Source organism: Apodemus sylvaticus, chromosome 2, assembly GCF_947179515.1.
Source record: "Apodemus sylvaticus chromosome 2, mApoSyl1.1, whole genome shotgun sequence".
NCBI classification, from domain to species: domain Eukaryota; kingdom Metazoa; phylum Chordata; class Mammalia; order Rodentia; family Muridae; genus Apodemus; species Apodemus sylvaticus.
In genome coordinates this window covers 3,861,150-3,873,302 of record NC_067473.1, presented here as the reverse complement: position 1 = coordinate 3,873,302, position 12,153 = coordinate 3,861,150, and the positions used below count along the sequence as shown (strand labels likewise).

Genomic DNA, 12,153 nt, shown 5'->3' with positions numbered 1-12,153 from the left:
TCCAGATCCAGTAATATTGGAAGCGGGGCTTTGTTCTGTGCAGGCTAAGTTAGGCCCCTGGCCTCTGACATCTGTACAGTGATCAGTCACTGAGCTCCATTAGGAGGGGTGTCAACTTTCGTGCTGAGTTGATAAATTGGGCTTTCTCTCTTTTTTCAAAGCAGAGATTAGATTTTTCCCTTGCTAAGCCCCTCATCTAGGAGAACTGACGGTGTCCTCTTTACTTTGCTGTCCTCTGAAACTCACCTGCGCCTGGTGGGCTGCACTACTTAACCCGTCCTCATTCGCAGAGGGAACTGAAGCCGCAATTAGTAGGAGTCACTGTCAAAAGGATGTGAGGACCTCGGCAGTGGCAACAGCTAGAGGAGAAACAAGATGCCAGGGAACGGGGAGCCAAGGATAGGAATGTTAAAAATGAATTTTATCTGTTTAAAACTTTACTTACTTATTTTTATCTGCATGGGTGTTGCTGGAGATATTAAATAGGAACGGCAGGCTCCCACGCTGCACTGAGCTACTCGACGCCTCTCCGCTGGCCTCTGTGCGGCGGTCTTCCCAGCTCTGGTTCTCCCGCCTCAGAGCCGCTGGTACCTTCTCAGTCATCAACCACTTGTGCTCGGCAGTCCCAGATTCCAGTAACCCAGTAAATGGAAGCTTATAATTAATCAGTCAGATTTATATATTGATAAATTCTCGATTCACAAGCTGCCCACACAATAATTTCAGGGCCAATTAATAATGATACCAGCTGCCCACCTGGATTAGACAAGTTATCCCAATTATTCTATCCCTATATGATATTATAGTTACCTGTGGCTATTTAAACCCACATGGAATCTGAACTGTCCTGTTCTTCCTCGCCCTTCTCCTCCTCCTCCTCCTCCTCCATCTCCTCCTATCTGGTTCCTGGTCTCTGGTCTCTGCAACTATTAGCTCCGCCTCCATTTTCCCTGTCCAGTCACAGAATTCTTGTTATATTAATATTTAAATTAATTGAGCAGGGAATATTCTGCTACATATGTGTGTTTTACCTGCATGTATATCTATGTACCATGTGTATGCCATGTCTGCAGAGGCCAGAAGAGGGCGTTGGATGCTCTGGGAATGGAGTTACAGGTGGTTTTGAGCCACAGTGTGCGGCTGGGAATTGAACCCAGGTTCTCTGGAAGAAGGGATGTGCTGTCAACTACTGAGCCATCTTTTCTTCCTCATCTTTTTATTTTTAATTTATGTGTGTATGTGGCGCGTGCGTGCGTGCGTGTGTGTGTGTGTGTGTGTGTGTGTGTGCTCTTGTGAGTGCAGAGCCCTGCACAGTTCAGAGGAGGACATCAAGTCCCTTGGAACTGGATTTTGAGGCAGTTCTGAGCCACCTGAGACAGGTGCTGGGAGACAAACCAAGCCCTCTGCAAGAGTGGTGCATGCTCTTACCCACTGGGCCGTCTGTCTCTCCAGCCCCAAACGGTGGTGCTGTTGGCTGCAATTCTTATGGGAAAGCCTTGGCAGAAACACAGTTGAAGATGTTAGGGCAGGCGTGCGGGAGCTGAGGTGGGTGCAGGCTTCCGTTGGCCTGGACCACCCACTCACCCACTGCTTGTTCCTGTGCTGAGAGATTTTCTGTTTGCAGAGGTCATTTACAGACAGTTCGAGGATGTGCTTGCTGACGGCTTCAGGAGAGGTGGGGCTGGAGCTTGTCTGGCTTGCACCAGACCCATGTCCCATAGTGTAGGAGAGAGAGGAAGAGGAAGAAGGGAGGATAGATGAGAGAGGAGGGAGGGAGGGAGGGAGGGAAGAAGGGAGGGAGGGAGGCTGAGTGCGTATTAAGGACCGAAACAAGACTGCTCCATGCAGCCGGCAGGAATGGGATTGAAGTCTGGACAAGAGTCACGTGATAGATCGGATTGTCTTCCTAGGGAGCCCCATTTTGCACATCAGGAATGCTTACAGCGTCCCGAGGGCTTCCATCAGGGCCTGGCTACTGGAACTATACTGTCAGTAGATCTGTCCAGGCCACACTTGTGTCTGTCTGTTGAGGATTTTGTGTAGTCTTGGCCTCATTATTTGAAGTTTATTCTTCCTTTTCCTATTTTTGTTTTGAGGTTGTTGTGCAAGGCTTCAGCTGAGGAGAGTGTGGTGAGCACGGCAGTAAAGAGGGCAGTGGACAGGGAATGGGGGGCTGGGGGCAGGGGGGCTGGGGGCAGGGGCAGGTTCCCTGTGCTCCCTGCATCCGGGGCAGTTGCCAGCAGTGCAGACTAGGTAAGTTCCACTCTGGGAGGAGGGCCCGCCTGCAGAGGGCCTGATCTTTCTAGAGATGGGTCTTCCCGTGCAGCCCTGGCTGACCTGGGACTCTCCATGTAGACCAGGCTGGCCTCACACTCGAGTAGCTTTTCCTGCCTCTGCTTCCCTGATTGCCGAGATTAAAGATGTGCACCCCGACTCATGGCTGTTATTTTTAATTAAATGAAACTAAATATAGCCTTAATATTTTGACTTGGTTAATACAATGCAAAAGAAAATACAGGAAAGCTCCCGGACCCCACCCACAAAAGCACACTAGCATTCCATCTTCACTTCAGAGTAAACACACAGCCAGGTGCTAGCTAGGTGAGGAGGAGGACATCCTTGTGACATCCACGTGATGCAGGCCTTGGAATGTCTTAGTTGGTGTAAGTGTAGCTGTTTGCTGTGCTGCCACCTGAAGTGAGGCTCTCAGATGACAGCTGGGACTGACACCTTGGCCCCTCCTTCCTGTTCCTTCTGCTGGCTGACGTTTTCTGCCTAGATTCTAGTGTTGGTTCAGCCTCACCTCCTATGTATAAAGGTCCACTGTGCTGTGACTTTTAAAAGCCATTTCATATAACGTTTCAGCATTATGTTAAAACAACCTCTTTCTTCAGTGTTGTCTTTAGTTTCTATCACTGCTAACGTATGCAGTCTAAAGCCGAGTCTAGTGTGAGTACAAGACTTAGTCTCCTCTGAAGGCTGTTCCTGCCTCAGCTCCCCTGCGCTGGGATTACACACAGGGGTCCCTGTGTCCAACTAACATTTCAGCAGCACAAATATTTCCCAGTTTTCTATTATACAAAGCAGTGTAGCGGACATCTCCTTGAGCTGCCGCCTGCCCAGGCAGGGATCCGAGCTGCTGTGGTTGCCTGGCCATTGCGCGCAGAGCCCTGCAGCCTTGGCTGCTGTGCCGCTGGTCTCCCAGGAGCCCCGCGTTGGCTCCGCCCACTGGCAACTCCAGCGAGGGTCTGCCCTCCTTCCCTCTCTCCCTCCCTCCCTCCCTCCCTTCCTCCCTTCCTCCCTGCCTCCCTCCCTCCCTCCCTCCCAAGTTTAGTGAATGTAAAGTTACCGGCTTTTACAATTTTATTTCTCTGATTAGCAGTAAAGCTGAGCATCATTCGTTGGCAGTCCATGCTTTTTTCCATGTTTAAAATTGCATTTTTGTTAAGTTTTGGTGTCGTGGGGACACTAGGCAGCATGTACTGGTTTGTTACAGCCGTTGTTCCTATTTTTGTGGTTATTTATTTATTTTTGTGGTGTTTGTGTGTACTAAACACTGAGCGACATTCCTGTTGCACCGTGACATTTTTGAAGTGATTTTTTTTTGTCAACTAGAAATTTTAAATTTTGATAGTCAAACATTTCAATAAAAATATCAGCTCATAATGTGTTTCTATTTTTAAAGTGCACACCCATTCCAATAACTCATAAGGAATCGTGTATTTTCTGAGTTAAGTTTTGAATATGCATGAAAGATAGCTAGCTGATTTTATTTCCAAGTCTAAGCCGGGTGCCTCCCCCTCCCCCAATGCACCAGTGAGCAACAGGTGCACTCCCACTTGGCTTGACACTCCTTTTCTGTCACATTGAAGTCATACTTATGCTTGGGAACATTGTTCTGGAGACAGGATTTTACCAGATAGCTCAAAACTGTCAGTCTTCTGCCTCAGCTTCCAGAGTGCTGAGATTACAGCTGTGAGCCGCCATGCCTGTACATACTTAGGAACGTTTGGTCTTTATTTTCTTCACTGACATCTCTCTCTCTCTCTCTCTCTCTCTCTCTCTCTCACTTCCTTTTTTTGGAATTATTTGGCTCTTCCTTTATACTGTAAATTTTAGAATCAGATAATTATAAAAAAACTATGAGGAAATCTTGATTTGAGATACTCTTTTTATAGGCTAATTTAAGGTTTTTACATTTAATTTGATATTCATGAATAAGAATTGAGTCTCAGTCCTGTTCATGAGGAGAATGGGTGTTGTTACCCTTGTCCACTCCTGTCTTGTGAGTTTTTCAGTAAAGTTTCATGGTCTTTAAATTCTTCCACATGCTTTTTTTTTTTTTTTTTTTTTTTTTTTGGTCAGATTTATCTTTAGCAGTTTTTATGTTTTATTGTATGTGATGAATTTATTTTTAAAATTAAGCTTTCTGAGTAGTTCTTGCTGGCCACATAAGCACAATGTCACATAAGCCCACTCTCCGATGCCGCGGCCCGGAGAGTGTGAACCGCCCTTTCCACGGACCTGAGCTCAGCTCCCAGTCCTCGTGTTAGGCAGTTCACCTGCCCGTAAGTCCAGCTCCAGGGAACCCTAGGCCCTCTCTGGACTCTGTGAGCGTCTGCATACACACATGCGCATTCCGACATACAAATGCAGACATACGTGTGCAACTTGAAATAAATGGTAAAATAGCATTTTCCCTCCTCCCTCCTCCCTCTCCCGACTCTGTGTCTGTGGTATGCGTGCTGTGTGGACGTGAGCATCTGTGGATGCCTGTGGACGGAGGCGAGAGGTTGATGTCGATGTCTTTGCTCCTTGCTCTTCATCTTTGTTTCTGAGACAGTATCAGTTTCTTACCTTAGAGCTCATCAACTCTGCTAGGCCGCCTGGCCAGCCAGTGGACTCCTGTCAGTTCCTGCCTTCCCAGCACTGGGACTCTGGATACATTAGCCTCTGCATGGGTGCTGGGGATCCAAAGGCAGGCTCTGTAGCTTTCTCAGCGAGCACCTTACTGCCTGGGCCACCCCCAGCCCCATCTGCAGGCAGGGCCTTTGTATTGCTTGCGAATAATGGCTGTGTTTGGCTTCTAATTCGGGTCTTAACTTTGCTTCCTTGTTGCAGCTGTCTGTGTTTGCTTGCTCTTTTGGAACACGTATTTATTTATTGTGTGTGGGGTGCACACGTGTGGGGTGCACATGCCACGCTGTGCATGTGGAGATAGAGGACAATTTCCAAGAGTCAGTCCTCTTCTTCTATCATGTGGGTCCCAGGGATTGAACTCAGGTCGTCGGGCTTGGTGGCAGGCAACTACTCACCAAGCCATCCTGCTGGTCTGTGTGTGTGTGTGTGTGTGTATGTGTGTGTGTGTGTGTATGTGTATATGTGTGTGTGTGTGTATGTGTGTGTGGGGGGGGTGGGCTGTTATGTTGGCTGGAACTTTTTATTAAAACAGTAATTAGAATGTTGTCTTACTGACTTTAAAGAGAGCAGTTTTAGTGTTTCATTAGTGGTTCTATGTAGGTTTTTATGTATGTGCCATTTCAGGTTTAAACAACGTTCTAAGAGCTTTGTCCAGTGACACATGCCTGAAATGAGTCCTTGGGAGGCAGAGATGGGAGAACCAGGACAGCTTGTCTTCTTCATGTTGATCATATGCTATTTTTTACTTTCTGAACTGAAAACTTAAGACAGTGATTTTTAAATAATAAGACACAATGTCTTCTAGACACTTAATTGTTTTCCTAAAGGCAGTTGTTTATTAAAAATTTGACTTCTACAGTTCTGCTGTGATGGTTTGACATTTGTAGTATTTCTATTTCATCTTAACTCCAAACATGCTAAACAAAGAGTAACTCTCTGTGTACTTGAAGCCTTACTCTAAGGAAACACTCCATGACTATATAAAGCACACATACAGAACATGGTTTTAATATTTGCAGAACACAAGAAGTCTCTTCAGACATTTGGGCTTCATTTCTTTGCTTATACTGAGATGCACAAAAAAGCTAGAGAGTTAGCAAGATTTCATTCACTTCAGCAGTGCCTAGGACGGTGCCCACCAAACTCTACTAAACAGACAAACTACAAACATCCTCACCAAACTTAAAGCTTGGAAGGGTGATTAAAAAAATATAAACATCTAGTGGGCTATAAGGAGACTGGTTTTTCCTGTGCAACTTTTCTTAGGGAAAACAAGACCCAAAAGAGAAGTAACAACAAACTAGATACAAAGAAACAGTCTAGGAGCTAGGCAGGATAACCCAGCACTGTAATCCAATCAGGAGGCTGAGGCAGATGGATGGTAAGCTCGCTCCAGCCTGGACCACACAGCAAGAAGAATCTGTCTCAAAAGGCAGAGCCAAGCCAACCAAACATAAAATCCAATTCTGCTCCAGGGAACTGATTTTGATTCAATGGGTGTGCACAGTTTGCTTGACACTTCTCCTGAAAAGTGTTACGGCCTTGTTCTAGGGCCCTTGTTTGGTAATCTGTGCCATCTCCATCCCATCTGATTTAACTTGATGTTTCAGATTCTTGCTATATGGTTTATTATGCTATGAGAGTCTTTATCTTGTTTTAAGGGGGAATGTCTCTTTGTTTATGGCAATTTGGGGTAAAAGGGCAAGGTTTCCACTTGGGTCTGTCTGAGCGCTGGGTGGGGAGGAGGTCAGGGCTCTGTTGCTTGCTGTGGGTGCGGGGGTTGCTGGGCGACCCAGGTTAGCCAAGCGCTCCTCACTGAGCCTCATCTCTAGCTCAAGCTTGTGTGTCTCTATTGCTTTGCTTGGGTTCTGTTGCCTGCATGGAATTATGAAAATAAGTCCCACCTCCCTCCCCCACTTCCTCTCTCCACCTCTCTGTCCCCTCCCCACTCCTGCCTGCCACCAAAACTTAGCTCTGTTATGACCTGGGCTCAGAACAGGTTTACTCTACTGTCATTTAAATTTCTGTTTGTGCCCCTTTATTTCCTGTTAAGTCTTAGGCTTTTGGGGGGATGGGGTGGGGATATGGTTTTCTTTTTCTTTTGGTTCATGTTTTTCCCCCAAATCCTTGGCAGACTTGAGCGATGTCGTGAATTGTGGGATCTTTTCTCCCTCACCACCTCACGTTCTGTACTACTTGCTGACAGCTTAATAGAGAATTTATACATAATTAAGCTTTTCTTGCCAGATGGTAAAATAACTCTCTTTCCTTTTTTTTTTTGAAAAATATTTTATGTGTGCGGGTATCTTGCTGTACATATGTCTGTACACCACACTCATCTTTTGCCCACAGAGGTCAGAAGGGGGTGCCAGGTTGCCCTGGGACTCTAGTTACAGGTGATTGTGAGGCAACTGGTGCTGGGAATCGAACCCAGGTCCTCTGTGAGAGCTACAAGTGCCCTTAACCACTGAGCCATCCCTCCAGGCCCTTCTTATATCCATCTCTTTTCACTGTTACTTTAGATGCTCTTCTCAGGGGAAAAGCATCCTGCTCACTCTTAAAGTGCTGCTTTAATTCCACCTCTAATAATTTGAGGGTGTCAGAAAAATCTACTTTTAGAAATAAGTTATGTGTATATGTATTTGTTTTGGAGTAATGTTTCACACTTACTTATTTATTACTATTAATTATCATTATTATCGGGGTGTGTGTGTATGTGTGTGTGTGTACTTGTGGCACTATGTACAGAGGTCGGAGGACAAGCTGCTGGTGTCAATTTTCTCCTTCTACCCGTCGGTCCTGGGGATTGAACTCACGCTGTTAGGCTTGGAGGCAAGTACCTTTACCCCTGAGCCATCGTGTCAACCTTGGAATGACTTTTAAGATGAATTCACCACAAAGTGTATCACCACAAAGTACATTTCCAGATAGGTGTGTGTGTGTGTGTGTGTGTGTGTGTGTGTGTAGTTGGCTTTGTTTTAAACGTCTCACTGTGGAAGTAGTGGGATGTCGTGGGCTTCCGGCAGCATAGGATGATAAGGCTGACACAAAGTTACAAACTCACTTAATTCAGCCGTTCAGTTCTTAACCGGAGCTTGTACAGGACAACTTTGTGGGCAATGCTGAAATCTAGGCATAGGCTGCTAGGGCACCGACATTTGCATTTTGCTGTGTTATCTTCCCTCCCACCCCACAACTGGAAAGCAAACATGCTTAGTAGCTGAAGAGACCAGGTGCGGTGCTCCTGCTGCCCAGGGTTAGTGTGCCTGGCTTTGACTGACAGCCTTAGGCCCATACACAGAGTGGTCTCTGAGTTACCGAAACGGAGCTTGTGGTTCTGAAAGGACACTTGGTAGCTCTGTGCGAGGCTTTGGTAGTTTTGCCACCTGACTTCAGATGCATTGGGACCCCTGCTTGGGCCTTGTCACATTGTGTTTGTTTTACTGAGCAGTTTGTCCCTTTATCCACTCTGACACTCCTTTACAGTGACTTTTAAAAGGTCACTTATTGGATAAATCCATTGTCACAGTGCTTCCAGGTTCCTCCCTGCAGTGGTTCCATCTTGCTGCCCCTTAAGCCTTCAGGCACTTTTCAGTGTGGTGCTCTGCCCCTTGAGTGTCTGCATGTATTATGTAGTTATGCAGCCCTGCATAGGGGGTGTAGGACCGACCCTGTCTTTCATGCTGAGAGGACTTACTGCAGAGCAGCTAGCCTGGAAGCGCTGAGCCCCTTGTGCAAAGGGGAGCTCACTTTGTGAAGTGACATCATATGAGGAAGATCAGGTACCCTCCCTTTTGAGTTACACACAGGATTTTCATGGTGGAACTCTGAGGACCTCCTGTTTATTTGCAATGGTGTCCAGATGTACACTAAACCCCTTTGGAGGTTCTGTTGGCATAATTACAGAATCAGGCTTATGTTAGAGTAATTTGACATAGTTTGAACCTTTTCCAAATTCACAATCAGTATTTCAGTAGAGTAGACCATCAACAGGACACACATTCCTCTGGGGCTCGCTGGTGGCAGCTGCTCAGGAGCAAAGCCTGGCTCTGTCTCTTGGGAGCAGCATGACCTTGACATAGTAGTGCCTACCTGACAGGCTCCCCGAGGACTCAGTGACAGTGTGCACACAAAGGAGCAGCAGAGTGCCCCCTAACTCTGCAGTGCTTCCAACGTTAGTGGTTTGCAGGAGCCTGCCCTGGAGGTGTAGTAGAAGACATACTTGGGGTGTGTCCAGTCTCTCTGGTGGTGGACTGGGTGGCCCTCGCTCTTTATGAAGAATGGACTAATGGGAGTAGGAAGGGCACGTTGAGAGCACGCTCCCACCTGCTAGGTAGTCAGGGAAAGTTTCCAGGAGGGGAGGACTTTCCCCAGAGATCTGAGGAGGAGGGGGAATGGAAGGGAGCTTCGATTGTGATCAGGAGTTAGGAGTGTCATTGCAAACTGAATCTTTGTGGAGTGTTACACAGTTTATTGGATATTAAATTCTGGAGTGAAGGTTATATGGTTATTACTAAATATAGTTGCAGATATGTACTGTTAAGATCTTCTGTGATATTTTTGTTTGAATAATTGTATTTCTCTTTTTGCAATAGATGTCAGTCTATAACCTGATAGCTTCACTTTAATTGGAAGGCACAGTTGCCCTCTCTCTATAGATAGACTCTATATCTAAGAACTATTTGATGTCATTTTATTAAAATGACTTAAGAATATATACACATTATTTTTCAGTTTCCCTTAATTTTCTATGTTGTATAGTTTTGCCCTCTACCCCCACTCCCACAAACTGTATTTTACAATCAACCTGTGGTGGGTGAATGGTCCCTAAAATCCCCTGATTTCCTTTCCTTTCTTTTCTTTTCCTTTCCTTTCCTTTCTTTTGTTTTGTTTTGTTTTCTTTTCTTTTCTAGATTTATCATGTATGTGAGTATACTGTCACTGTCTTCAGACACACCAGAAGAGGGCATTGGATCTCATTACAGATGGTTGTGAGCCACCATGTGGCTGCTGGGATTTGAACTCAGGACCTCTGGAAGAGCAGATGATGCTCTTAACTGCTGAGCCATCTCTCCAGCCCCCACCCCTGATTTCCTGAGACCGATAAATAACATTTCTTCTGTGCCGATATTCACAGCAGCCCCCTTGCATCCCCCTGAGAAGACACTGGGAAAGACACACTTGTTTCTCTACTTGATGTGCTCACTGCTTCTCCTGTGAGCGTCCCAACCCCAGACACAACCTTAGCAGTCACCATTCACTCATACGGACATATAGATTACGTTAACTGTCCCTGATAATTCAGACAACGCATGGAGAGTGCTGGCATCTTTATGAAAGAAAAACATCTGTTTCCCTTCAGGTATTGCCATCCGAGAATCCGCAAAGGTAGTTGATCAAGCCCAAAGGAGGGTGTTGAGAGGAGTCGATGACCTTGACTTCTTCATAGGGGATGAAGCCATTGATAAACCTACCTACGCTACCAAGGTAAAGTTGTGCAGCAGTGTGTTTGTGTAAGAGCAGGGCCATCGGAGCAGAGAGCATGGCTGTGTCTGGAGACTGTACCTGGGAGTCGTGGAATGGTCTCCTTCCCTACGCTCAGGTGGAGGGGGTGGGGTTTGAAGAGGTGGATTTCTGAGTGGAGCACCGAGTGAGCTAACACTTCCCTGTCACACAGTGCTCAGCAGGGAGAGCGAGCTCCGCCCTTCCGGGAAGGTGCAGGTTGACTAACGCACGTGCCAGACCTGGAAACTTGCAGACTGAGCGATTAAGAAGCACAAATATTAAAGCATGTGTTTTTTAAGAAATAATCTAAATTACGTTTTAAATGTAGCGTCTCAAGTGATGCGGCATCCTGACATTTTCATAGACACACGTCATTGCGCTTCGTTCTTCCCCCCCACTTCCTCTGATGACCTCATGGCCTCTCTGGGCTGCCTGCCCACTCTTGTGGGTTCCCTGCCTCCCTCCAAATGCTCCTCCTCTCCGCCCTCCAGAACTCCATCCCTCTCCTTTCTCCCTCCCCCTAAGATCACTTCCTCTCCACCCGTGGCACCCTTTTTGCTTTCATCCATTTTACAAACACACACAGAGACTCTCTCTCTCTCTCTCTCTCTCTCTCTCTCTCTCACTCTCTCACACACACACAGACTCTCACACACACATACCCTCACACACACAGACACACACACACAAACTCATACACACTCAGACACTGTCACATACACACGCAGACTCTCTCACACACACATAACCCCCCCACGCACACAGACTCTCACACACACACATACACACACAAAGACTCTCACATTCACACATACCCTCACACACACAGACACACACACAAACTCATACACACTCACACACTGTCACACACACACACACACTCACATATACTCAAACACACTTAACACACATTCACACACACACACTCACACACAAACACAGACACACACAGAAAGAGAGACAGAGAGAGGGAGAAAGATTGATTTAAATCTCGGTCTCATATATGGGAGAAAACATGCAGTCTTTCTTTTTTTTTTTTTCTTCTGAATCTGGCCTATTTTATTTACTTTAATGATATCCCTTTGCATCCATTTTCTTGCAATTGTCATGATTTCATTTTTTTAATGGCTAAATAAAATTCCATTGTGTATCAGTACCACATTTAAAAGGAGTCCACTACCTATGCTGACAGACATGTAGCGGGGTTCCATTTCTTGGCTACTGTAAATACACAGTGGTCACCATGGGCGTGCATATATCTCCGAGGTTTATTGGCTTGGAGTCCTTCAGTTGTATCCCTGGGCTATACCGTAGTTCTGTTTTCAGTTCTTTTTAGGTACCTTCACACTGACTTCTGTGATAGCTCTGTCAGTTTACAGTCCACCAGCAGTGCCCGGTGGTTCCCTTTTCTCCACCTCTTCACCAGCAAAGCTGGTCTCTCTTCTGTAAGCACAAAAGGACCAGAGGGAGTTTCAGGGTAGACGAGTCTGCCCACAGCAATCAGGTAGTTGCACATACTGCGAGGAGGCACTGCTGTAAATACGCTATAGAAGTAGTTCCTTATAAAGCATGCGGTTTATGTCTGAATTGCTGGGAGCGTCCCAGCAGGAGGCCTTCATTCTGCTGGGCCACACAGCCTCCTCCGTGCTCATGCAGTGCAGCTGCTGCTTCTGTCCTTTTTGCTGCAGTGGCCTATACGACATGGCATCGTGGAAGACTGGGATCTTA

At 46.3% G+C, this 12,153-nt stretch overlaps 1 protein-coding gene across 3 annotated transcripts in view; it reads left to right on the top strand.

The window, feature by feature from the left end:
- The window catches only part of Actr3b (actin related protein 3B), a 99,266-nt gene that overhangs the window by 41,861 nt on the left and 45,252 nt on the right, over nucleotides 1-12,153 (top strand). For all 3 annotated transcript variants that reach the window (XM_052172974.1, XM_052172972.1, XM_052172973.1), the window contains exons 3-4: nucleotides 10,283-10,407; nucleotides 12,114-12,153. The exon at nucleotides 12,114-12,153 is cut by the window's right edge and continues 71 nt beyond it. In XM_052172974.1, the coding sequence (XP_052028934.1) occupies nucleotides 10,283-10,407; nucleotides 12,114-12,153 (165 nt within the window). The remainder of the gene's footprint in view (nucleotides 1-10,282; nucleotides 10,408-12,113) is intronic.